A 25,662-nucleotide genomic window follows, 5' to 3' on the forward strand; every position below is an offset into this window, starting at 1 on the left:
TCCGCAGGGGAAGGGCGCCGCTGACGTTCTCGCTTCCAGCCTCGGTCCTGCCGCTTTGCGAGCCGTTTTTTAGGAGGTGGGGCTGCCCGCAGACCCACCCACTAGGGTCTCTAGCTTTCACCTGAGGGTCTGAGGTTCCCGCGGCGCACGTGCGGCGGATACCCCCACCCCCTTGGTGGGCGGGGTCGTGCTCAGAGCCAATGAGAGCTTGGGGGGGTGGAGGAGTAGGGAAGCTTCCAGATGGGCAGATAGGGAGGAGGTTATAAAGGGGGTACGAGCAAGCCAGCGGGAGAGCAATGCAGTCCAAGCGGGAGTGTGAGGTAAGTGTTTGCCTACCAGGGGGTCGGTGAGCCCTGGACATCACAGGCGAGGTGGGGGTGGACGCGGCGATACGGCATTCCAACCTGCCCTTTTCCCCTCAGCTGTGGTGTGAGAGGGTGAATCCAGAGAACAAGGCGGCGCTGGAGGCGTGGGTCAGGGAGACGGGCATCCGCCTGGTGCAGGTGAACGGGCAGAGGAAGTATGGCGGGCCACCCCCAGGTACGGTAGTCCCAGCCCTACGCCTACGGGAGGGCTAGGGCAGCCTCGACGGCCCCGAGCCGCCGCGTTCGGGGGAGGGAGGGGCCTACGCCGAGGCGCCACAGTCAGAAACTTCTAACTACCCCGTTACCCGCCCCCCCGGCTGATAAAACTCATTGTCTGTGGCTTCCCACCCACCCGCCCCCTCGAGGAAGGGAGCCAGTCTTAAGGTGCCAGCCCCGTTGGTAGCTCAGTCACCCAGCTATGACAACGACCCGGGGCGTACGGGTGTTGTAACCATTTCACAGACGTGTGCACACATATTCCCTCCTGCGCTCGGTCCCTGAACCTCGACCCCGGAACCATCCGGGTGGATGACGGTGCCCCTCCCCCCGCCTTCCCCCAGGATGGGTGGGCAGCCCGCCGCCGGCCGGGTCAGAAGTGTTTATCGGGCGGCTGCCCCAGGACGTGTACGAGCACCAGCTGATCCCACTGTTCCAGCGTGTGGGCCGCCTCTACGAGTTCCGCCTGATGATGACCTTCAGCGGCCTGAACCGCGGCTTCGCTTACGCCCGCTACAGCTCGCGACGCGGCGCCCAGGCCGCCATCGCCACGCTGCACAACCACCCGCTGCGGCCGTCCTGCCCGCTGCTCGTGTGCCGCAGCACCGAGAAGTGCGAGCTGAGTGTGGACGGGTTGCCGCCGGGCCTGAGCCGCCGCGCGCTGCTGCTCGCGCTGCAGCCGCTGGGTCCCGGCCTGCAGGAGGCGCTGCTGCTGCCCAGCCCCGGGCCGGCGCCCGCGCAGATCGCATTGCTCAAGTTCAGCTCGCACCGCGCCGCAGCCATGGCCAAAAAGGCCCTGGTGGAAGGTAGGGGTGGAGACTGCGAGGGGCCGCTGGTTGGGGCTAAACGCGTTCTGCCCGGCACTTTACCTCAACACGTCAGCGTAGATCAGCATAGCGGGTTAAAGTCGCGAGACCTTAGGGTCAAACACACTTGAGTTTGAGACAGACTATCTGACCTCACGTTTTTAAATTTCCACCGGTTCTACCAGCTACCACTCACCTAAACTTCACACTTCACATGCACTATCTCCTGACTTAAAACTCCACATTGCAGTGAAACATAGAACGTTGTCCCTCTTTAGATAGACTGTTTTAAGAAAAATTGACTTGCCCAAGGCAATCCAACTGAGCCTACCTTTTATCCATTGTAGAACTTGCTTCCTGAAACTGAGAATTAAGCAGCATTTAGCACATTCTGTAGTTCTTGGCAAGTATTCATGGTAAAGGTTAGCTATTCTGATGGTTATGAGGTAGACAAAGCCTGCAATCAACCAGTACTCCAAGGAAACTTAGAAGGTAGCAGTTATTGCACTCCCTTTGTAAGTAAACACAAAGAAGCCTAGAGAAGTTATTTAACTTGCCTGGGGTCACACCAGGAAATGGGGAGGCTACAAATTAAACAGGCTTGTGTGACTCCAGAGGACTCCGGTCTGCGGGCTTGGGCCTAGGGCTTAGACCCCGCCCTGTCTCTGCCTTTTTCCTGCAGGGCAGTCACGCCTCTGTGGAGAACAGGTGGCTGTGGAGTGGCTTAAGCCAGACCTGAAGCAGCGACTCCGCCAGCAGCTCACGGATCCCTCTCTACAGTGCCTACAGCCAGAGGGCAGCCAAGTAGCCCTGGCCAGGGACAAGGGGCTGGAGTTCCAAGGGGCTTGGGCTGCCCTGCAGCTGCTGTGCCAACGGATGAAGTTGGGCAGCCCATTGTTCCTCACCAAGTGTTTGGGCACAGGCTCTGCTGGCTGGCACCGATTCTGGTACCAGGTGGTGATCCCTGGGCATCCAGTGCCCTTCAGTGGCCTCATCTGGGTTGTGCTGGCCCCCAGTGGGCAGGATGGGCATGAGGTGGCCAAGGATGCTGTGTCTGCACGGCTGCTGGAGGCATTGAGTCTGGGGCCAGCCTCCTGCGGTCTGCTGGGGCTGAGGCAGGAGGTACCATGGTTCAGCAGTGACCTAATCCTCTCCCCAGGCAACCTGAATGAGTAGGCGGAGCCTGTGTCAGTCCCTGGCCCAGCAGGCCTGGGCAGCTGCTATCTGATCCCAAGAAGGGGAGGAGCATGGGCACTGCCCTAGGCCTGACACAGCCTCCCAGCTGGGGCAGGGCCCACAGCACCTCCGGGCAGCTCAAGTTTGGCTAAGTTGTGGTGAGGGAGCTTCCCTTCCCCCTCCCAGCCTGGGGTTTAACCTGACCCCAGGGTTGTTCTCTGACACACACTCGCACACACACCCCTCTCTCCTCCCACAGCTTAGCGTGAATCTTTGCTTCTTATTTTCTTGATTTGTCTTTGTTGGTGTTTTTATTTGGGGGCTGGCTGAGCCAAAGGGTCAGAAATCTGCCTTTGCCCCCACCACTTGGCATTCTGGTTTTGGTGTATGCGTAGTTTTGAGTTTTTCTATGCTGGTTGTATTTATATTAAACCCCTGGTTGGTATACACCTGTGTCCGTGCCGTCTTGCCCCAGCTGTGGGCTTGTCTTACACTGGTGGAGTGAGCAGCTACGACAGGGCAAGTACTTCCCCACATCAGTGTGCCGATCCTGAGCATCTTCTTGTGCACAATAGGATATTTTAAATTCCCAGCCTCTCTAGGGATCCAGCCCAGAAAGCAAGACTCTTGTCCACTGAGAACCCATCCTGAGATTCAGCTCATTCCCTCAGTCACTGTCATCCTCACTTTCCTCCTCTTCCTCCTGAGCCGTGGCGTCCTCTCCCTCCTCCCTCAGTCCTGAAAAGAAGTCATCGGTGCTCCAGGCCTTGCTGCTCAGTGCCCGTAGTGGCCCTCCCTTTTTCTTGCGCCGGCGGTAGTCATCCACCACCAAAGCCCGCAGCTGGGCCATGTCCCAAAACTTGAGGCGCTGGTCATGGCCACTGCTGGCCAGGAAGCGGCCGCAGTGGGAGAGGGCTAGCTTCTCCACAGGTTCCCCGGCATGCTGGCCCACACTGCCCACCACTCGGTTTGGCAGGATGTTGACAGCCCTGGACAGAAAGAAAAGCGTTCGGTATGGGCCGGTTAGGTCTGCCCTTCCTGTGACTGGAGGGCCATCCGCCTCCTCTCACCTGATGACTCCATCAGTGGAGCCGGTACACAGCAGACTCTCAGTGACTGGAACCATGCAGTCAATGGACTCCGCTCTCAGGGCAAAGCGGTCACTTGTGGCCCCAAAGCCATCCCAGTTGAAGAGGTAGATGGTACCTTCACTGGAGCCACAGGCCACCTTCTTCCCACACTGCAGGGAAACAGGGCAAACCATGTTTGTGGAGCCACATCAAACCAAGTCCCTATCGCACACCCCCATCCCGCCGCACCCAGCTGTACTTTCATAAGTGTAACAGAGGTCAGGTCTCCAGACTGAGGCTCGGAGAGCAACTCGAACCGGCGTCGTCTGATGTTGAAGACACCAAGGCAGCCATCTCCGCTGTAGAGAGAGCAAAGCAGCAGGCTTGGCTGGAGGTACCCACCGAGGGAAACATTTAACACGGAAGGGAGGGGATGCAGCTTTGAGGCTGTACCTGGCTGTCAGCAGCAGCTTCTTGGCTGGGTCCAGAGCCATGTCAGCAATGTACTCCTCATGCTGCCGCATATCCATTAAGGGACCCTCCTTCCGCTGGTCCCAGAGGCGGATGCCACCTGTGTCATCCCCAGTGGCCAGAACATTCTCATCCACCAGCAGCAGGCTGTTGATGGGGACACTAGAGACACAGATACAGGACTTCTTTGAGCACCTTTGTCCCAGTAGGGATGTACCAATCAATCTTTACCCTTTATCTCAACACACAGTTGGCTTCCCCTTACCTGTGAGCCTTGGAAATGCGTCTTTCCAGTCGTCCCAGCTCCACATCTAGAAAATGGATGGCTTTGTCCTTGGAGACAGTAACAAGTTCTGTGGGGAGGGAGGGGGAAATGCCCAGGTCATGGTGGTGTTCATTGCTCCCTTCCCACCACCACACTGGTGGCTGCCTTTCCTAATACTCACTCTGCCCATCTTCAGAGAAGACAATGGCTCGGCAGGACTTGAGGTGGTGACCTGAGGACCAGTGCTCCTTGGTTTCTCCCTCTTGGCAGGAGTAGGAAAAGCTGGGGAGAATGGAAGAAGAGTGAATGACTCCAGACCTCACCTGGAAGTACAGAGACCAACTAGCCAAACTTCCACCTACCTAGGAGTTCCTGCTTGCACACCTCCAAGCCCAAGGAGCTTACCATCCCATTTTCTTTTTTTTTAAATGAATAGGTATTTATATTATTATTTTCTTTAATATTTATTTATTTATTTTGGCTGTGCCGGGTCTTAGTTGCAGCACGCAGGATCTTCATTGCAGCATGCATGCGGAATCTAGTTCCCCGACTAGGGATTGAACCTGGGCCCCCTGCATTGGGAGCGCGGAGTCCTACCCACTGGACCACGAGGGAAGTCCCCCATTTTCCCATCTTCAATGAGCTTCAAATGTGAGGTCCTTTTTTCATTCAATGTACATTTTTGTGACCTCACCCCACCCCTCTTCATCATCTTTGAAAGCCCTAACCTGGGGAAAGATTAGGTCTGTATCACTCTGGAGGTCCAAAAATGACAGAACAGCCCAGAAGTTGGAAATGTAAAGATTAGTAAGACAGGGATATTACACTCCAGGTCTACAGCAGCTAAAGAAAGCCACAGTTAATTACGGCACATTGGGCTTCCCTGGTGGCACAGTGGTTAAGAATCCGCCTGCCAATGCAGGAGACATGGGTTCGAGCCCTGGTCTGGGAAGATCCCACATGCTGCAGAACAACTAAGCCCGTGCACCACAGCTACTGAGCCTGCGCTCTTGAGCCTGCGCGGCACAACTACTGAGCCTGTGTGCCACAACTACTGAAGCCCACGCACCTAGAGCCCATGCTCCCAACAAGAAAAGCCACCGCGATGAGAAGCCTGCGCACCACAACGAAGAGTAGCCCCCGCTCGCCGCAACCAGAGAAAAGCCCGCGTGCAGCAACGAAGACCCAACGCAGCCAAAAAAATAAAAAATAAATTACGGCACACCGTGAACACGTGGGGCGGAAGGATGAAAAGGGAGGTAGAGCAGAGAGGCACCAGCCTGTAAGCTCAGCTTTGAGGCAAGTACCTGTCAGAGATTATCCCTAGTGCCTGCCTCAGCAGATCTTCAAAAAGCGTTGAATGAATAAGTGCTTGCTTGCTAGTGAGTTCCAGGCAGGCAGAACTGGGTCTCCTTATTGTTTGCTCTGTCCCAGTGCCTAGCATGAAAAAGCTGCTTAATAAACACAGACTGAATGAATACTTTGGAAGGGAAGAGAGCCCTGGAAAGCTAACTAAGGTGATGACATGTGAGTTGGATCATGAAGAATAAGTAGTTCACCTGGCAGAGAACAAAGGGCAGATACTGGAGGCAGATGCTGATGTCTCTCCCAGGGCAGACACGAGGAATGAGGAGAGTTCAAGTGGGCAGACAGAGTATAGCTGAATCTGGAAAGATGGGCTGGACTAGGCTTGAGACAACCATGTAGGCCAAGCAGAAGTCTGAATTGAATCCTTTGGGAAAAAGGAACCTCTCTGGAATGGTCATGGGAGAATTTTGAGGCCTCCAGAAGGCAGTGGCTGAGGGTAGAGAAGAGGAGACAAACAGAAGCCAGGGGGGTGTGTGAAGAAAAGTCCAGGGTGACTCCCAAGTATCTGGCACTGTAAACATGGATAAAAGCAGTAAACCTCTCTGCAAGGTATGTATTATTGTTCCCGTTTTCTTTCGTCCTTCCTTCCCGCCTTGCTTTCCCTCCCTGCCTGCCTGCCTTACTCTCTCTCTCTCTCCCTCCCTCCCTCTCTTTTTTTTTAACATAAATTTATTTATTTTATTTATATTTGGCTGTGTTGGGTCTTTGTTGCTGTGCGCGGCTTTCTCTAGCTGCGGCAAGCAGGGGCTATTCTTCGGTGCGGTGTGCGGGCTTCTCACTGCGGTGGCTTCTATTGTTGGGGAGCACGGGCTCTAGGCACGTGGGCTTCAGTAGTTGTGGTGCACGGGCTTAGCTGCTCCGGCTCTAGAGCGCAGGCTCAGTAGTTGTGGCGCATGGGCTTAGTTACTCCGGCTCTAGAGCTCAGGCTCAGTAGCTGTGGCGCATGGGCTTAGTTGCTCAGTGGCATGTGGGATCTTCCTGGGCCAGGGCTCGAACCCGTGTCTCCTGCATTGGCAGGCGGATTCTTAACCACTGCACCACCAGGAAGCCCCCTCTCCCTCTCTTTCTCTTTTTTTTTCTCTCTCTCCCTTTCTCCCTCCCTCCCTCCCTTCCTTCCTTCTCTCCCTCCATCCCTCCCTCCTTCCTCGGAGCCACAGGGCTTGTGGGATCTTAGTTCCTGGGGCCCTGGCAGTGAAAGCACGGAGTCCTAACCATGGGACCGCCAGAGAATTCTCTACTGTTCCCATTTTCAAAGATGAAAATCAGAAATTAACTTGCCCAAGGCCATTGCAGCTAATGAGGGATTTGGGGTTTAAATTCATTAAGTAAATCTGATAGCACAACTCTCCTGGTTAATGCCTTCAGTGGCTTTTCACTGCTTCCAGCCTACATCTTTTATTCAAAATCAAACGTGTATTGAGCACTAACCCTGGGCTAGAAGCAGGAGATAAAATGGAGAACTAAAGAGACTACAGATTACACTCCAGAACGTTGTTTTTCAAACACTAGTCATGACCCATTACTGAGCTGCAATCAGCATTTTCTGTGTGTGCCCGCAATAACGACAGAATAAAATTAATCAGAAAATATTAGAGTGCATCACACATAATATAAAAGCGATTTTTACTGTGGGGCGAGGTCAAAAAAGTTTAAAAAACATTCTTTTAGTGGAGGAGACAGTGTTCAAATAATTATGCAAACGGATGTATGATTACACACCATTATGTAGTTTATGAGGAAAAGGTATCTGGTGCCAAGGCAGCATCTAACAGGTAATCTAATTTAGTCTGAGACATGTTTGAAGAGTGAAGAGATGCTGGGAACTCTGGGACAATAGGTGCAAGTGAGGGAAATTCCAGGAAGAAGGAATAACATGTGCAAAGGAGCTGAGGCTTCAAGGTACATTAAAAAGGTAACGATGGGGGCTTCCCTGGTGGCGCAGTGGTTAAGAATCCGCCTGCCAATGCAGGGGACACGGGTTCGAGCCCTGGTCCGGGAAGATCCCACATGCCGCGGAGCAACTAAGCCCGTGCGAGCCTGCGCTCTAGAGCCCGCGAGCCACAACCACTGAAGCCCATGTGCCACAACTACTGAAGCCCGCGTGCCTAGAGCCTGTGCTCTGCAACAAGAGAAGCCACCACAATGAGAAGCCTGAGCCCCACAACAAAGAGTAGCCCCCGCTCACTGCAACTAGAGAAAGCCCGCGTGCAGCAGCGAAGACCCAATGCAGCCAAAAATTAAATAAATGAATAAATAAATAAATTTAAAAAAAAAAAAGCTTTAAAAAAAAAAAAAGGTAACGATGAATAAGCACAGAAAACAAAAAATAAAAGTGAGCAAGGGCCAGATGGTCAAGGCCCTGAAAGCCGGATTAAGGAATTTCAACTTAATTCTAAAAGCAAAGGTAAACTATTGAAGGGTTTTAATCAAGGAAGTGAGGTGGTTGGATTTGTGTTTTTGAAAGATCAATTAAAGTGGGCAAGAAGCGAAAGCAGGGGGCCCCGTTGGTCCTGTTTCAGGATCAATACAATATTTCGGTGGGAAATAACAGTGTCCTCAACGCCTGCTTGTCCGGGCTCCGTCACGACTTTCCAGCCACTTTGTCTCTCAGTTCTTTCAATAGATTTGTGTGGTAACTTGCTTAAAGGCGAATGTTATTAAACGAATTGGACAAGACTGAGTCTTGTAAACTTAGTCTCCCTGTAACTTTCTCTCCTCATCCCAGCTCCATCGCTGCGGAGCTTCCAGACCGAGCAGCCCCACACCCACCACGCTCACCACGCCCCCATCTCTGCCCCGCACTTACACGAACACGTCCCCGTCCACGTCCCCAGCCGCCAGGAGATCGCGGGTCGGATGGAACGCCAGTCCACTGGCCGGAGCCTCCAGCACGATATCTTCCGGAGTGTCCCGGATCCGGGGTGGGGCTTCCGTGGAGTCGGGGTCCTCCTCGTCTCTCTCATCCTCCGCGGGCCTCTCCTCACACGTGCTGTCCATGAAGCAGAGGATCCGAGCCGCGCAGCAATTGGTAGGTGAACCGAAGAACCAGTCACTCGTCGGGAGTGGCCCAGGGCACCGCTTCCGGGGTAGAGGGCCAGGCAGGAAGTGGCGTCAAGGCGTTCTCCGAAACCCGGAGAAGGCGGGCCTGACTCAGCTGGTGGGAGGGACCGACCCGAGGAGCCCGGCCTCCTAATCCCGCTACTTCCCAGTGTTGCAGCGGAGGAGGTTCCTGTGTCAGATAGACGGAGCAACCATCAGTCCCCTCCTTAGTGACTTCACGTAAAGTCGGGAACTGCGTTTAAGTCCTTTCCCCTTTTCCTGAGCGGTGCTGACAGTTTGGTAGCGTCTCCCGCAATCAGTAAAGGATGACTGCCTGCCTTCGGGAGAGAAGAGCGGGACGCCAGTCGTTCATGGTTTGGTGAAAGACCAAGACAAGCGACAGCCAGTTTGGTCAATAAGCGACAAAAGCCCACGCCGCGAGAATTTGACCTGCGGGGGTCGTAGACAGCAGGCAGTCCGCGCACACACTTAAGCTGCAGCCCTCCATGCTGAACATCCTCGTGGCCAAAGCAACAGCGCCCCGCCCGTTCCTACCGTTTGGCTGCAGACCCTCAGCGGGACTGGGCCAGCGGCGCTGAGAGCTGGCAAGGAGTTGCTGAAAAGGAAAAATGGGCACAACAGTTGACGTTCTGGACATTCCGGTTACCAAAGGTTCCACAAAGATGAGAGCACTGTGTATGGTGGGGCAGATAAGGAGGAGCATGTGCTCCTCTCTGGATCTTGGTTACTTTCACAAGGCTTGGTGGTACTTGCAGAAACTTACTTTAAGCTGGCAGTCAACCCCCAGAAGGTCTCGATCTTAGTGACCCTCTAGGTACCTTCATCTGAGCCAAGTGGGTCTCTGTGACCTTTTTCGTAATTGTGACTGCTGCCTACAGCCATGACATCAGGGTGTCACTTACTGTCTGAAATTAGCCATTCTAGGTGCTATTGCAGACAGTGCCCAATTTCATCCTCCTAGGCGCCATGCATAAAGCTGGCTTCCTCAAAAAGCTCTTGCCCTGTCAAGGTGAAAGTAACCAAAGGCAATGGCTAAAGTAGCCATCTAGCTCTTCTTGGATCTTGTAAGCCCACAGGTCTTAGCTCAGGGCAGGCAGTGGCAGCTATGGATCCAGCCAGAAAGAACTGGTGACCTTTGCTGATGAGTAACAGACCAAAATGCTGGCAATGAGCCAAGAGGAAAAGGGTGAGGATGGAGTGATTTGGAGGCCAGGGATCCCACCCTGGGCCTTGGCAAACTTTCAGTGTGTTGAAGGGCACTAAACTCTTCTGGTCTAGGACAGGGATTCTCCAAGGCACTTCCCCTTCAACCAGGTAAGCAGTGATTTGTGCTTGGAATTACTAAAGATCCCAGAAGGGCATAAATTTGTGACGGGTTTTTGTTCCCAGGAGTGTTTCTCATCAGGTGCCTTTACCTAGAGCCCAGTCCTGCACAACCTTGGGATCAGACTGGCAGCCCACTGGGCTGACCCTAATTCCCAGGGAAACTCTGCCCTAAGACTAGGTCCCCGGATGGGCCCAGATGAGTCTGATATTTAAGACCAATCATCCTTATGTTTCTCTGTACACCTCTTGCCTGACAGTGAGGGTCATTCCTCCCTCCTCCACTGGGCACCCTGGCTAGTATATATCCTGCTTAGAAATCTAGAGCCACAGCTCAGGAAAGGACTGAGCTGACTTTCTCCATGTGATTTTTATACAATCACATGTACATGGAATTAGTAGCCCTCTTGGTGCATCTGGGCCCTCAACATAGAGAAGATAAGACAGCAGGTTAACCAATTTTAATGGAACCAAAAGATTATACAATGAAATTTTATATACATTCACAAAAAAAAAACATCGTGCAACATTTTTGGAATTGTAGAAAGCGAGCAGTGGAGAGCACATCCTTGTGGAGATTATTCTTGGGGCTGGAACCAGAGATTAGTATTTTGGTCTTTTCACTTCAACCCTGCAATAGAAAGAGAAATGAGCATAAGATCAATATGCTAAGCAATTCTCACCAGTCTCACAGAGGAAGAATAATGCTGCTCACCCATCGGCTTCCATCTTCTTCCTCTTCTCAATGATCTGCAAAAAGAACAGTTATAGTTGATGGTTATGCTGCCAGTCTAAGCTCACCTGAGACCCAAGGCTGACCTCTCTCCTACTTCCATGGCTCCCCGACCCCCTGCCTGTTCCTGAATCTGTGGGCCAGTATCTCCTCCCAGCTGTAGCCCTCCCACCCAGAACCAGTCCCACTTACCGCACTAATCTTTTTCCATTGGCGATCAAGCTCTGCTTTGTCATTGGTTTCCTTAAAGCGCCTGGTTTTACGCCCTTCAGACATCTTGATGCCATATTGAAATGCAGCCCTGAGGGAAAAAAAGGGCAGCTGAGGGAAGAAGGCATCCGAGGTTGAATAGCAGTAGCAAGGTGTTCCCCGGAGACCCGGTGAGCAGAGAACCGATTTCAGAACGTTTCAGCCAGACTACACCCTCTAACCTGCTGTGGGCTAGTCCAGCCCCACCACCATCCCTCTCCTCACTCTTGGCTGTATTTAGTACCAAGACTCACTTGGGCAAAGCCTCCTTGTTGTTCATATACTCGCTGTATTCCTCCTGGGTATCAAAGTCCCAGCGGCCTAAAGGGCCTTTCTTGTTACCCTGTTGCAGGACAGAATGGGGGGTGGGGAAGGAAGAGATGTCAGTGGAAAGGAAATTTTAGCCCTTGATTAAAGCCAGGCTCTCCCATAATCCCAGGTTTTATTATTCATAAATCCTACCCTAATAAACAATAATAAATGTTAACTGTGTACTTACTATGTGCCAGGCATCATTCTGAACACTAAACATGTATCTTATTTCTCTCAAAAACTCTATTAAGAGAGAACTATAGATCTCTCCATTTTTCTAGTGAGGAAACTGAGGAAAAAGCAGTAAAATAAGTTGGCTTGGTCACAAAACCAATACCTGGCAGAGCCAGGGTTAAGCAAGGCTCCAAGATAGAATTAAACCATGCTATTAAGCATTGCAGTACAGAGAAAACAAGGAAAAGTAGATGACACTTCTTCACCCTTAATGGTGTTAGTGTTTGTTGGTGTTTTTGTTTGTTTTTGTTTTAAGGCTTAGAGGAAAATGTCAATCCTGGCTATAATAAAACTCAGTTTGTTTGTTTTCCAGTTATTTTCTAAAAACTGTAATTCCTTCTTCCCTTTCTACATGTGCACTAAAGGCCTGCTTACTCCCTAGGATGGAAATCAAAGCCTGGCACTTTACAGAAAATAAAAAGAAATATATTTATGGCCCTATCTCATTTGACTTTGTACAGACGCTTTAAAACAGTTAAGCTGCCCACGACCCCACAATGCTGCTGCTCCTATTGCTGCAGCTGAAGGAAGATGAGGCCCAGGAAATGAAACAGATCATTTGGGAGGAGGGAAGGGAATATGCGCTAAAGAGTAACTGTCCCCACCCATCCTTCCAGCTCCACACCTGGTCCATCTTGCTATAATCCACCTCCTCGTCACTGTCCACAGCCATGTCATCCATCCTAAAGAGAAACAACAGTTAAAGAGATGGTGCAGACCCAGACTCCTATGGTTCATGCAGAAACCTACCCACTAAGAGGCTATATGCCTAGGAACAACCATCCCTCCTAGGTCTCCCACTCAGAGCCTAAAAGAATACTTTATCAGGGCTTCCCCGGTGGCGCAGTGGTTGAGAATCTGCCTGCCAATGCAGGGGACACGGGTTCGAGCCCTGGTCTGGGAAGATCCCACATGCCGCGGAGCAACTGGGCCCGTGAGCCACAGTTACTGAGCCTGCGCGTCTGGAGCCTGCGCGTCTGGAGCCTGTGCTCCACAACAAGAGAGGCCGCGATAGTGAGAGGCCCACGCACCGTGATGAAGAGTGGCCCCCGCTTGCCGCAACTAGAGAAAGCCCTCGCACAGAAACGAAGACCCAACACAGCCATAAATTAAAAAAAAAAAAAAAAAAAAAAAGAATACTTTATCAAGTAAGACGTACCCCTGGGTCCCAACAAATCAAATTTCCATCTCACTCCCCCTCCCCCCCGACCTTGTTCTGCAATCATCCCAGCCTCCCTTCTTTAACAGAGTCTCACATACGTGGCTGGGTAGCACTCAGCATAGCTGTTGGACATGCCAAAGAAATCACCCAGCTGCTTCTTGTCCTCTGGCTTCTTCAGCATATGCTATGTTAAAGAAAATAATTCTACCAATAGCAGAAAAACTTCAAGCAGGAAGGGCCAAGGGCTAGAAGCCCCAACATGAAAACTTTAAGGAGAGGGCTGTGAACGTGAATGAGTCCTCTGAGAAAGGGGAAAGTCATGACTTCAGCCTTATCAAAATTCAGCACAAAAGGGAAAGAGCAAGATGGGGGCGGGGAGGTTGTGGGGAAGCAGGGAGGCAGGTGGAGTTGGAATGAACACGCTGAAATAAAGGATATGATTCAGTGCCTTCCCAGCCAGCAGATCCAGCAAACTTTTCATTGATCGACTTGATCAGCTCCTTGGCAGATCCGGGTCCTGGGTGAAAGAGAACTCTGTTCAGACTTTGAAATAAGGAACTTACAACCTCTTCCCCACAACACACTTCCCACCTGTGCCTTTCACAATAACATTTTTTAAGCAACAGAACCCTTTAGCTAACAAAGTTTTAATCAAATTCCAATTCAAAATGAGCTACTCTGCTTGAGATGCACTAGTGTGCCCAGAATACTGTCCACTCAACCTGCCCCACGTCCTCAGAACCCCACAGCTGGGAGAATTATATCAAACAGAGCAAATATGCCCTGCCCTTGCCCAGGAAGACAGACAGAACTCCAGACTCATCTTCTGTCTATTCCATAAAGCAAGACATGGATCTTCCGAGAACCCAGAACTAGGAAGTCCCCCAGTCCCACCCTTGGCAACTCTGAGTTCTGGGTCAGACTCTCAGCCCAGAGGAAAGGAGCACTGCCAGAGCCAATGCAAGATGCCATGGGTAAAACTCACCTTTGTCAACATCCATGGGCTGGAAAGAAAACAGAAACTGAAGTGAGTGTCACCAGGAGGGATGCCCACTCATCTCTCCCTCAAGTTTGAATCAATTCCCTACCCTACCCCCTGCCCCCATTTCCAGGATGGTTCCTACCCTGGATTAATTGACCCAGTTGCTGCTGTGGAGCCATGAGCCACCTATATTAACAGAGGGGTTCTGTACCTGGCTGGGCAGCCACAGCGATGTGCAGCTCCTCCACCTAGTGCCCAGGACTACATCTCACCTCATCGTCCACTTTTGGCTTCTCAAAGTAGCTGTGCCTCTTCTTCTCTTCTTCTCTCTCTCGGTCCCGCTCCCGCTCTCGATCGCGTTCTCGCTCTCTGTCACGGTCTCTGTCTCTCTCCCGATCACGCTCCCGTTCCCGGTATCTCTCCCGCTCCTTGTCTCGAGGTGTCTTGGTTGTGGAGGGCACATAATCCCCAATGTCTTCAAATATACTAGGAAAACAGAGATCCCTAGATGACAAAGTCACACAAACTTCCATTTCCCCCAGCCATTTCTCCAGATTCTCACACCAAGGCCTCCCCGAAATGCCAAAGACAGGAAACCCAGAGGCCCTTCCTCCCTTAGATCAGGGGGCAGGGGCTAGGATACATACTTCATGTCAGCCTCAGGAGGTTTCTTCTCTTCCATTTTCCCTGTAACATAAAGAGAGGAGTGAGGAAGACACTCCTGAGTTATTTCCCACTCAGCCTCACCACGCTCTTCAGTTCTCAATGCCCTTTTAAACATCTTCTGTTTAAAAGATGGGACAACAAAAGCTACCCCATACTCCCCCTCCTCAAGCCTCAAAACTGACCACTGCTTCCTGGGTGGGTCACGCAGACAGAACCTGGATGTAACCATCCCTTGCTAATGCTCCACTGCTCCCATTTTTCTCTGGTCCCCAGGAGCCTCCCAATGTTCTGGAAGCTCCAGGAGACCTTGGTTCCATCTCAGATGCCCCTCCAGGGGTAAGGTTTCTCTCCCTAACTCTCCAGATTACCTTTATCTTTCTTTTTGAGCTTCTTGTTGCGGGTACCCTGCCTCAGGTAGGAAAGGATCTGGGTGAGCTTGCTGATGACAATGTCATTTGTGGTCAGTGTGGTCTGGGCCTGAAAACCCCCAAGGAGCAAGAATGTTATCCCACTGAGCAGGACTCTCTTCATTTACTCATTCATTTACTTAACAAATTAACAAATTATAGGATAGGTGAGAATTGAGTAGGTGAAGACAGGGAAAGGAGGTGTTGTAAAAGGATATTCCAGACAGATGAAACAGCATACAAAGGCCTGGGTCATAAGTGAATCTAGTACGTTCAAGAAAGCCAGGATGACTGGAGAACAAACTGGGAAGCATGGTAGAAAGCGGCTGGAGAGGCCAGGAGTTACAGAGCCTCACAAGCCATGATACAGATTTTGGCCTTGGGCTTCCCTGGTGGCGCAGTGGTTAAGAATCTGCCTGCCAATGCAGGGGACACGGGTTTGAGCCCTGGTCAGGGATGATCCCACATGCCGCGGAGCAGCTAAGCCCGTGCGCCGCAACTACTGAGCCTGCGCTCTGGAGCCCGTGAGCCACAACTACTGAAGCCCGCACGCCTAGAGCCTGTGCTCCGCAACAAGAGAAGCCACTGCAATGAGAAGCCAGGGCACCACAATGAAGAGTAGCCCCCGCTCACCGCAACTAGAGAAAGCCTGCGCTCAGCAACGAAGACCCAATGCAGCCAAAAATTAATTAATTAACTAAAAAAAAAAAAAAAGATTTTGGTCTTTATCCTAACACTAAGAAACCATCAAGGGACTTCCCTGGCGGTCCAGTGGTTAAGAATCCACCTTCTAATGCAGGGAACACGGGTTCTATCCCTGGTCGGGGAAGTAAGATCCCACATGCTGCGGAACAACTAAGCCCTTGCGCCGCCAACTACTGAGCACGTGAGCCACAACTATAGAGCCCATGCACTGCAACAAAGATCCCGCAAAACTAAGACCCGATGCAGCCAAAATTAAAATAAATATTTTTTAAAAATAAAGAAACCATCAAAAGCTTCTAAACCGGGGGCAGGGCGCATACGGGAAATCTCTGTACCTTCCTCTCAATTTTGCTGTGAACTCTTTTTTTTAATTTATTTATTAATTTATTTATTTCTGGCCGCACTGGGTCTTTGTTGCTGTGCGCAGGCTTTCTCTAGTTGTGGCAAGTGGGGGCTACTCTTCGTCGCGGTGCGTGAGCTTCTCTTTGTGGCGGCTTCTCCTGTTGCGGAGCACAGGGCTTCAGGCTTCAGTAGTTGTGGCTCGTGGGGTCGAGAGCGCAGGCTCAGTAGTTGTGGCGCACGGGCTTAGCTGCTCCGCGGCATGTGGGATTTTCCCGGACCAGGGCTCGAACCCGTGTCTCCTGCATTGGCAGGTGGATTCTTAACTACTACGCCACCAGGGAAGCCCTGCTGTGAACTTTAAACTGCTCTAAAAAATTGTCTTAAAAAAAAAAAAAAGACAGTAGTGAAGGCAGAAAAAAAAAAAAAAGCTTCTAAACCATGATGAGAAAAAGTCATGTTGTTAAATGATCACTCTGGCCATGTGTAAAAATGATAATGGAAAAGGGGACAGAAAGATGTGGGGAGTGGTAATGGCTAAAGAGTACAGGGTTTCTTTTTGGGGTGATGAAAATGTTTTAAAATTGATTCTGATGCTGGTTGTACAATTCTATGAAAATACTAAAAGCCACTGAATTGTACACTTTAAAGGGGTGAACTGTTTGGTATGTGAATTACATCTCAACGATACTAAAAATAAATAGAATATTGGAAGGAAACCAGAGTGGGAGTGGGGAAACCAACTAGGAGCCCCTTTTAATAATTCCAGCAAGAGATGATGGTTTTTTTTTTTTTTTTTTTTGGCCATGCCGCACAGGATGTGGGATCTTAGTTCCCCAACAAGGAATCGAACCCATGCTCCCTGCATTGGAAGTACAGAGTCTTAACCACTGGATCACTAAGGAAGTCCCAAGAGACGATGGCTTAGACTGAAATGTTATTGTGTTATTGGTGGAGATAGAGAAAAGGGAATGGATTCAACTGAGATTTAGGAGGTTAAAATGTGGACAGGACTTGGTTAAATGTGGTAGATGAGGCTCAGGGCAGAAGTGAAGCTGATTCCCGGGTTTGAGGCTCACATAGCAGGCTCTCGGGACCTGGGTCACTCACCTCCATGGTGGGGCAATCAGCTTTGCTGCGGATAAGAGTAGTGGGGATGTCAGTGTCAGCATACTCGTCATCCAGGTCTACCACATAGGCCATGCGGCCTGGAAGAAACAGCTCATTCCGCTCATATGCTTTGCTCTTGAAGAGCATGCGGTAAACATTTCGGCCTACAAAAAGAGAAAGAGCAGCAAGTAGCCAGTGAGAAACTTCTACAATAACAGCCTCCGTTTACTAAGTGGTTACTCTGTGCCAGCCACCATGCCAAGTGTTATGCATGCTTTGCTTCATTCAGTCTTCACAACAGCCCTGTGAGGTGGTCATTATTATCTCCTTTTAGCTGATAAGAACACTAAGGCTGAGAAGTAAGTGATTTAGTACCACTTAAGTCATATGACTATTGCAAGTCCTATAGCTACTAAGCGACAGAACAAAGAACGGGACTCCGGCCGTTTAACTCCAAAGCCTGAGCTCTTATCCACCCTTCCTACATTGCCTTCTCAAGGGCACTATGTGCCTAGCATTGTATTAGGCCCTGTGAGGAAGAAGGATGAAGTTTAAGGTAATACTGATGAAGATGGGAAAAAATAGCTCTACTATATGCTCAGTGTGATAGGCACGTTGCATGTATTATTTCTCTTCGTCCCAGTAATCCCATGAGGTGAACGTTAACCCCATTTTTGCAAGTGGACAAACAGGAGCTGAGAAGTTAAGTTGGTTGCACCCAAAATTACATGCTTAGTGTGATTTCATTACAGGATTCAAATGCAGGTTTCTGAATTCTGAGTTTTTAATCATCAACCATGCTACCTCCCTTAATGGATAAGCCCAAATCTGAAAGAGCTTCCAACCTAACTGAGGGGACATTAGTAATATATATGAAATAACTAAGTCTACATCTGAGTTCTATTACAGTATTTTGTGGGAACTAGCTGGTTTGGGGACAAAAAAGAGATAAAAGTACGTTGAGGGAAAGGGGAAGCATATTCCGTCCAGAGCACTAAATTCCTTACAATTCCCCTGGAATGCAGAGCCACTAGTGTAGAAATTCCGTACTCACCCAAACGTGTTTTAAATTCAATTTTATTTTCAGGATCCTCATCTTTCCTGAAAAGACAAAAAGAACATTTTTGCTAAATGTGTTCCTACTTTTGGCCCCATCTTTCTAAACTCTCAAGCTCTCCCTGATGTATACTTACTTGGTTTCCTTCTGGGGCTTTTCCATCAGTTCTTCCTCCTCTTTCTCTTTGCTAGCAATTTCAGCTCGTACCTAACAGGAAAGCAATTAAGGTTTAGACATTTATTCACTTTACATATCCTTACTGAACACCATTATACCACACTGTGCCAGGAACTAAGAACTCAATACTGAACAAGACAATATAGTCCTTGCCCTAATGGAGCTTATAAAAAGAGAGACAGACAAATTAAACAATTAAACAACAAAGTGTGATAACTGTTGTAAGTAAAACAGAAGAGCTATGCAAGGGTGCAGGTAGTGGGAGGTGAGGAGTGGGGAGACTTAACAATACCCAGGTGATCAGGGAAGGTTTGTTTCCCCAAGAAGATAAAACTGAGGCTGAGACTTGAAGTATGAATAGCAATTAGTCCTACAGAGGGGGCACCGTTAGTTCTTCTACATGGTCTGAACTAACAGCAGTCTCCCTCCTCACTCCAAAAGGCACTTATAAGAGCATTCAGCATGCTAGTATTACTCTCCATCTACCAACCAAGGCTCACCTTCTGAAGCAGAGCAAAATCCAAGCCTTTCACCAAATGGGTGTGTTCCATGTCACCACCCAAAAATTTGGACTCCTGGATCAACTGTCTTCTCTTCTCTGCAGCTGATTTGTCCCTGTAGAATGAAAGAGGCCACATAAGAACCATCCTTTGTGGGTGGCAAGTGCCTCTTGAAATGGCTTGGCATGGGGAAATGGCTTTCCAGAGCAAGGAAAATGTGAGGAAGAATTCATACTGCCATTGTATGACTTTGCAATGCTGAGGGAACCATGCCCTGGCCCACTCGGTACTCACGCCTCAGCAGTGGGGCCCACAGCCCTGTAATTAGCTGTGGTGCTGATCAGCTCAGTTTCCTCATAATCTTTGTTCACTCCATCCCGCCGTTCCTTGGCACGGTCCCGGTACTTCTCTGCTAGTTCTCTTTCTCTCTCAATTTCTTGTTGGCGAAGTTTGGCATAATAACTGTGACCAGGGAAAGGCAAATGTGTAAGGCTCAGCAGAACTGTTCCTGCCTGTTTTCCTACACCTTCACCCAACTCTCTATGCTGAAAGCTCGTATATGTCCTCATAGAACTGCTGGCCACCTCTTGATATTCCTCAAAAGCAGAACTACAGCATCTTCCAGCTCACAGATACACTGTTCTAATGCCACCATAGTATACTCCATCTGTCACTTCAGAATCCTTTGATGTCACCTAACTCTACATCACCGAGTCTCTACAAGTATGAGACTTTTCCATACGGCAACCAGGAAGTCTCTGAATTTTTATCATGTTCCAAATTTCACCTGAAAATATGTCATTCCTTGCCAGTCCTCCTCAAGAAGAGAGAAAAAAGCAAAGTACCAGGTCTTGGAAGCTTAGTATCATATAAATAATAGCAATGACAATGATAATGACGGCAGCCAAAATTAACTGGGTGGTTACTATATGCCAGGCACTGGTACTAAGTGTTTACACGGACTATCACAGTTGATCCTCATGACAACCTGATAAAAGTTATTATCACTATCTTGATTCTACCCATGAGAATATTGAGGATTAGAGAGGTTAAGCAAAATGCCCATGGCATCCAGCTAGAAACTGGTAAAGATAAGATTAAAACACCACAAGCTGACTCCAAAGCCCTAAACGGCCATTCTAAATATCATTCCTCTCCACTATGAAAGCAGAGAATCTCAAGACGAGAAAGGAAAACCTCAGTCTCTTGCCTCATAACTAGCCCCTACTCCTTTTCCCCGAACACTATCCACCATAAAACCCAACACTCCTCCATCCTTCCTTTACCTTTTCTTTTTTCTCCTTCGTGCAGCTGGATCTTCATCCTCATTGTACTCCCTTGGCATCCTAGGAAAGAAAGAAATTCACTGATTGTGAAATATTGCCACAGCCCCAGAAACCCCAAGAAGTAGCTGTGAGGACTGAAGAAAGGCTTAGAATACTGACCAAAGCAATAGGTGACCAGTTTCAATCAGGCAGAGATCCATGTCAGTATTTGTAGATGAGTGGTTCTCAAGCTTTAGAAAGCATCACAACCACCTGAAGGACTATTAAAATTATATATCCCCAAATATCTGCCCTAGAATCTAAGGCAGTGGGGCTGGAATGGACCCAGAAATCTACTTATTTAAGCACCAGCAGCAACTCTAGTACAAATGGTCCATGGAACATACTCTGAGAAAAAATGAGATCCCCATGGGACTTCCCTGGTGGTCCAGTGGCTAAGACTCCATGCTCCCAATGCAGGGGGCCCAGGTTCAATCCCTGGTCAAGGAACTAGATCCCACATGCCGCAACTAAGAGTTCACACGCCACAACTAAAAATCCTGCATGCAGCAACTAAAAGATCCTGTGTGCCACAAATAAGACCCAGCGCAGCCAAATAAATAAATAAATATTTTTAAAAAAACGAGACCCATACAGCATCCCAGTCTTTCCTGGAGCTTCAATCTCAAAAGGCAGAGAATCAGAACCATGGACCTCAAAAGAGAACTAGCTTCCCAGTTCCTAAGATATCTAGTTCAATAAATTTTCCATAGGAAGGAGATGGGAAACAGATTGGATTACCCCAGAACTTACTCATGGTGACGTGACTTAGAGGGTGGTGCAGAAGTAGGTGCAGCCCTTGGGGTCATGAGAAGTTTCCTGAAGTCTTCATTAGTGAGTTTTGATCTAGAGGGCGAAAATTTTAAAAATTAGTACCCAGTAAGAATTGGAAAAGGAGTATGTAAAAAATATGGTTCACTTTACTAGAAATCAGTGAAATACAAATTAAAACAAAGAACATGCCACTTTTAATGCATCAGAGTGTTAACGATTAAAAAGTTTGATAAATTGGACTTCCCTGGTGGCACAGTGGTTAAGAATCCACCTGCCAATGCAGGGAACACGAGTTCGAGCCCTGGTCCGGGAAGATCCCACATGTCGCGGAGCAACTAAGCCCGTGTGCCACGACTACTGAGCCTGCGCTCTAGAGCCCGTGAGCCACAACTACTGAGCCCTTGTGCCACAACTACTGAAGCCCGCGCACCTAGAGCCCGTCCTCTGCAACAAGAGAAGCCACCGCAATGAGAATCCTGCGCACTGCAACAAAGAGTAGCCACTGCTCGCGGCTACTAAAAAAAAAAAGTTTGGGGGCTTCCCTGGTGGCGCAGTGGTTGAGAATCTGCCTGCCGATGCAGGGGACACGGGTCCGAGCCCTGGTCTGGGAAGATCCCACATGCCACGGAGCAACTAGGCCCGTGAGCCACAACTACTGAGCCCGCGTGTTTGGAGCCTGTGCTCCGCAACAAGAAAGGCCACGATAGTGAGAGGCCCGCGCATCACGATGAAGAGTGGCCCCCGCTTGCCGCAACTGGAGAAAGCCCTCGCACAGAAATGAAGACCCAACACAGCCAAAAATAAATAAATAATAATTTTTTAAAAAAAAAAAGAGTTCAGTTTAAAAAAAAAAAAAGAAGTTTGATAAATCAAGAATGAGTGAGACGCTGGGACTTCCCTGGTGGCACAGTGGTTAAGAATCCGCCTGCCAATGCAGGAGACATGGGTTCGAGCCCTGAGCTGGGAAGATCCCACATGCTGCACAGCAACTAAGCCCGTGTGCCACAACTACTGAGCCTGTGCTCTAGAGCCCATTGGCCACAACTACTGAGCCTGCATGCCACAACTAATAAAGCCCATGCGCTTAGAGCCCATGCTGTGCAACAAGAGAAGCCACCACAATGAGAAGCCCACGCACCACAACAAAGAGTAGCCCCTGCTCTCTGCAACTAGAGAAAGCCCACACACAGCAACCAAGACCCAATGCAGCCAAAAATAAATTAATTCTTTAAAAATTAGAAAAAAAGAATGAGTGACAGGAACTTCCCTGGTGGCTCAGTGGTTAAGAATCCGCCTGTCAGTGCAGGGGACATGGGTTCGATCCCTCGTCCGGGAAGATCCCACATGCCATGGAGCAACTAGGCCCATGCACGACAACTACTGAGCTCGTGTGCCACAAGTACTGAAGCCTGCGTGCCTAGAGCCTGTGCTCCTCAACAAGAGAAGCCACCGCAATGAGAAGCCTGCGCACTGCAATGAAGAGTAGCTGCCGCTCGCCACAACTACAGAAAGCCCGTGCGCAGCAACAGACCCAAAGCAGCCAAAAATAAATGTAAAAAATAAAATAAAATAAATTAAAAAAAAAAACAATGAGTGAGAATTTGGGAAGTGGATACTCTCATATATCGCTGATGGTAATATAAATCAGTATAAACAATTTGGAGGGCAATTTGGCAATATCTATCTTAAATTTTAAATGTGTACTATCCTATGACCAAGCAACTCCATTCATCTGTATTTAACCTGGCCAATTACTGGCATATGTGTATAAGAAGGCCTGTAAAAGAGGTTCAATTACAGTTTTGAAAATAATAAAAACTTGAGAACAACATAAACCCTAAGCATCCATTATTGGAGATTAACTAAATAAAAGTGAAAGTGTTTCCCAAATATGGGAAAGACAGCACTGATAGTACAAGATGTAATTTTATCTGGTACAGTGGCAATGTCTCACTCTTTGACCAAACTTTAGTAAGGTTCCTTTGAGCCCTCTTCTGACTAGGCCCCTTCCTTGGCCTGCTGAGCCCAGTTTTAGCAAAGAATCCTGCTAGGTCTCCCCAAGGAAGACTTTATTCAACACTACTGTAATAGAAATCAAGACTATTGCAAAAGGGGAGAAGGACTGAAACTAAACTCTGAGTACAACAGAGACAATTGGGAATGTATAGAAAATTACTTGGTTAGGCATCAAGGGTAGAGTGGAAGAGGAATTTGATTAGATATCAAGGGAAGAGGAGTGATTGGATCTCCTTGATTGATTGATGGGTTTCTCTATACCTTGGCAGGATGCTTTGTTAAAACTGGGTTCAGGGACTTCCCTGGTAGCGCAGTGGTTAAGAATCCTCCTGCCAGTGCGGGGACACGGATTTGAGCCCTGGTCTGGGAAGATCCCACATGCCAGGGAGCAATTAAGCCTGTGCACCACAACTACTGAGCCTGCACTCTAGAGCCCGTGAGACACAACTACTCAACCCGCGTGCCACAACTACTGAAGCCTGCACGCCGAGAGCCCATGCTCCACAACAAAAGAAGCCACTGCAATGAGAAGCCCACACATTGCAACGAAGAGTAGCCCCCGCTCGCCGCAACTAGAGAAAGCCCGCGTGCAGCAACGAAGACCCAACACAACCAAAAATTAATTAATTAATTAATTAAAAAATGAAACAAAACAAAACTGGGTTCAGTAGGCCTGGTCAAAAATAGAAGCCTTGGAGAAGTCTGACTACAGTTTGGTCAAGAAGTGAGTCCTTGGGCTTCCCTGGTGGCGCAGTGGTTGAGAATCTGCCTGCCAATGCAGGGGACATGGGTTCGAGCCCTGGTCTGGGAGGATCCCAAATACCGCGGAGCAACTAGGCCTGTAAGCCACAACTACTGAGCCTGCGCGACTGGAGCCTGTGCTCCACAACAAGAGAGGCCGCGATAGTGAGAGGCCTGTGCACCGCGATGAAGAGTGGCCCCCGCTTGCCACAACTAGAGAAAGCCCTCGCACAGAAATGAAGACCCAACACAGCCAAAAATAAATAAATAAATAAATAAAAATTTTAAATAATACAGACATACACTTTAAAAAAAAAAAAAAAGTGAGTCCTTGTCACTGCCATGAAAATAACCGCTAAGATATTGAGAAGGGAATAACATCAGGTGGGGGACTTCCCTGGTGGCACAGTGGTTAAGAATCTGCCTGCCAATGCAGGGGACACTGGTTCGAGCCCTGGTCCGGGAAGATCTCACATGCTGCAGAGCAACTAAGCCCGTGCGCCACAACTACTGAGCCTGTGCTCTGGAGCCCGCGAGCCACAACTACCGAAGCCCGCATACCTAGAGCCCGTGCTCCACAACAAGAGAAGCCACCACAATGAGAAGCCCGCTCACTGCAATGAAGAGTAGCCCCCACTTGCCGCAACTAGAGAAAGCCCACGCGCAGCAACGAAGACCCAATGCAGCCAAAAATAAATAAATTACTAAAAAAACCCAACACAGGTGGCAAAGTTGTTATAAAGACAATATAACACCGATTAATTTTAATATTTTAATTCACAAAGCAATGATGTATTTTACTCAGATATGAATATGTGTATACAAATGCATTTAAAAAGAGTAGGACAAAAAGATAAGTGTAAAGAAGGTAACGGTGGTTACCTCTAAGAAAGGGGATGGAACTGGGGATGTTATCAAAGACAACATTACCCTTATTCTGATGTTTTAATTTTCTACAAGAATTAATTCCTATATAATGTGTAATTAAACATCAATTTTAAAAACTAGCACTCTCCCTGCCATAATTTCCCCTCTAATATTCTTATGCAGTTGGCCTGATCCAGTTAAAGTTCACAAAGATAAAGAGGCAAGCGGTATGATTTTTTGGTCATCCTTGCTGACAAGACATTCAGAATTCTTTCACCACCACCACCACCACTTTACTCATTACCCAGCTCATTCCCATGGTTCTACATCAAAACACTCACTGGTGGAAGGAGTGAGGATCGTCCACATCGTGGCCATCTGGGGCCAAAGGGTTGGAGAACGGCTCGCCTAAGAAAAGGAATTGATGTTAATTTAATCAATCTCTTTAGAGTCAGGTCTTGTGCAAAAGTTGGGGATCTAGTAGAGAACAATACAGATGTCTTTTCCTGTCGAGTTGCTCACAGTCTGGTGAGGAAGAAAGGCAAGAACGGCGACATTGACAATACAGGGTAACAAGTGCTGAAGCAGGAAAATACAAGGAGCTATGGGAGCTCAGAGGAGGGGGCCCCTAAACCAGTGCTGGAGGATCAGCAAAGACTTCTTGAAGATGACACCTAAGATACTACGCGAAAGATAAACTTGCGGAACCGAAAATTAAGTGACGGGGGCTGGGGGTGGTTCACAGATAAATCTCATCTGTCGTGGGCTGGGGCAAGGACAAGATTGAGGGACAGCCTGGAGCTGCCCGGCCTCGCTCGGGGCCCAACTGCTCCGCCAGGCTCCAAGCGTCACACTCCCGGCCCCCCTCCACCTTCGCGCACACAGCCGGCTTAAATTCTGAGGCCAAAATAACACGCCAAGTGTCCCGAGTCCCGCGGGGAAGAAAGGGCAGATGACCCGAGGCTTACTATCTCGCTCCGGCATTTCGTCCGCAGTGTTTCAACCCCAGCAACGACCGAGGATCCACAACAACACGGCAACAACAGGCGACTCCCCACAATGCACCTCAGAAGTCCACCCACAGTGCCTCTCGCGCCCCAGCTTTTCCGCCTCAACGGAGGGCGGAGAAATCCGAGTAAGAGTTGACCTGCAATGCTTTTATGGCATTGGCTAAACTTGGCCCCGC

General features: G+C 49.2%; 3 protein-coding genes across 3 annotated transcripts; 1 reads left to right on the plus strand and 2 right to left on the minus strand.

Moving 5' to 3' along the window:
- Positions 1-186: 186 nt before the first annotated feature.
- On the plus strand, positions 187-3,010 carry DND1 (DND microRNA-mediated repression inhibitor 1). Its single transcript, XM_082454265.1, is given in 5 exon segments — positions 187-320; positions 423-540; positions 926-1,387; positions 2,070-2,459; positions 2,462-3,010. Coding segments are annotated over 5 exon segments (1,062 nt in total). The 5' UTR covers positions 187-296; the 3' UTR covers positions 2,530-3,010.
- WDR55 (WD repeat domain 55) lies at positions 2,856-8,850 on the minus strand. Its single transcript, XM_082454256.1, has 7 exons — positions 8,544-8,850; positions 4,551-4,651; positions 4,370-4,457; positions 4,087-4,266; positions 3,893-3,992; positions 3,634-3,803; positions 2,856-3,552 (listed from the first exon to the last, which is right to left on the minus strand). The coding sequence occupies exons 1-7, from the start codon at positions 8,732-8,734 to the stop codon at positions 3,231-3,233; spliced, it is 1,152 nt and encodes a 383-aa protein (XP_082310382.1). The 5' UTR covers positions 8,735-8,850; the 3' UTR covers positions 2,856-3,230.
- Positions 8,851-10,566: 1,716 nt separating this feature from the next.
- IK (IK cytokine) lies at positions 10,567-25,592 on the minus strand. Its single transcript, XM_082454197.1, has 20 exons — positions 25,445-25,592; positions 24,818-24,884; positions 20,832-20,924; positions 20,040-20,099; positions 19,048-19,215; positions 18,754-18,868; positions 18,213-18,283; positions 18,074-18,120; positions 17,020-17,183; positions 14,827-14,935; positions 14,440-14,479; positions 14,065-14,278; positions 13,796-13,814; positions 13,249-13,327; positions 12,909-12,989; positions 12,274-12,331; positions 11,357-11,445; positions 11,046-11,154; positions 10,836-10,870; positions 10,567-10,751 (listed from the first exon to the last, which is right to left on the minus strand). Exons 1-20 carry the CDS (start codon positions 25,458-25,460, stop codon positions 10,724-10,726), a joined length of 1,662 nt encoding a protein of 553 aa, XP_082310323.1. The 5' UTR covers positions 25,461-25,592; the 3' UTR covers positions 10,567-10,723.
- Positions 25,593-25,662: the final 70 nt, after the last annotated feature.

Source organism: Balaenoptera physalus (genome assembly GCF_965194825.1).
Source record: "Balaenoptera physalus genome assembly, chromosome: 3".
Lineage (NCBI taxonomy): Eukaryota > Metazoa > Chordata > Mammalia > Artiodactyla > Balaenopteridae > Balaenoptera > Balaenoptera physalus.

What these genes read in the sequence shown, in the direction of transcription:
- WDR55 (XM_082454256.1), bottom strand. Translation starts at nt 8,734, where the DNA reads ATGGACAGCACGTGTGAGGAGAGGCCCGCGGAGGATGAGAGAGACGAG. An exon ending in GTGGACGGGGACGTGTTCGT is followed by an intron (nt 4,652 to 8,543) that starts GTAAGTGCGGGG and finishes CATTCTCCCCAG; the next exon opens with CTTTTCCTACTCCTGCCAAG. An exon ending in TCCACTGATGGAGTCATCAG is followed by an intron (nt 3,553 to 3,633) that starts GTGAGAGGAGGC and finishes CTTTCTGTCCAG; the next exon opens with GGCTGTCAACATCCTGCCAA.
- IK (XM_082454197.1), bottom strand. An exon ending in CTGATTGCCCCACCATGGAG is followed by an intron (nt 14,936 to 17,019) that starts GTGAGTGACCCA and finishes GGGGGTTTTCAG; the next exon opens with GCCCAGACCACACTGACCAC. An exon ending in GCTGAGTGCTACCCAGCCAC is followed by an intron (nt 12,332 to 12,908) that starts GTATGTGAGACT and finishes GTTTCTCTTTAG; the next exon opens with GATGGATGACATGGCTGTGG.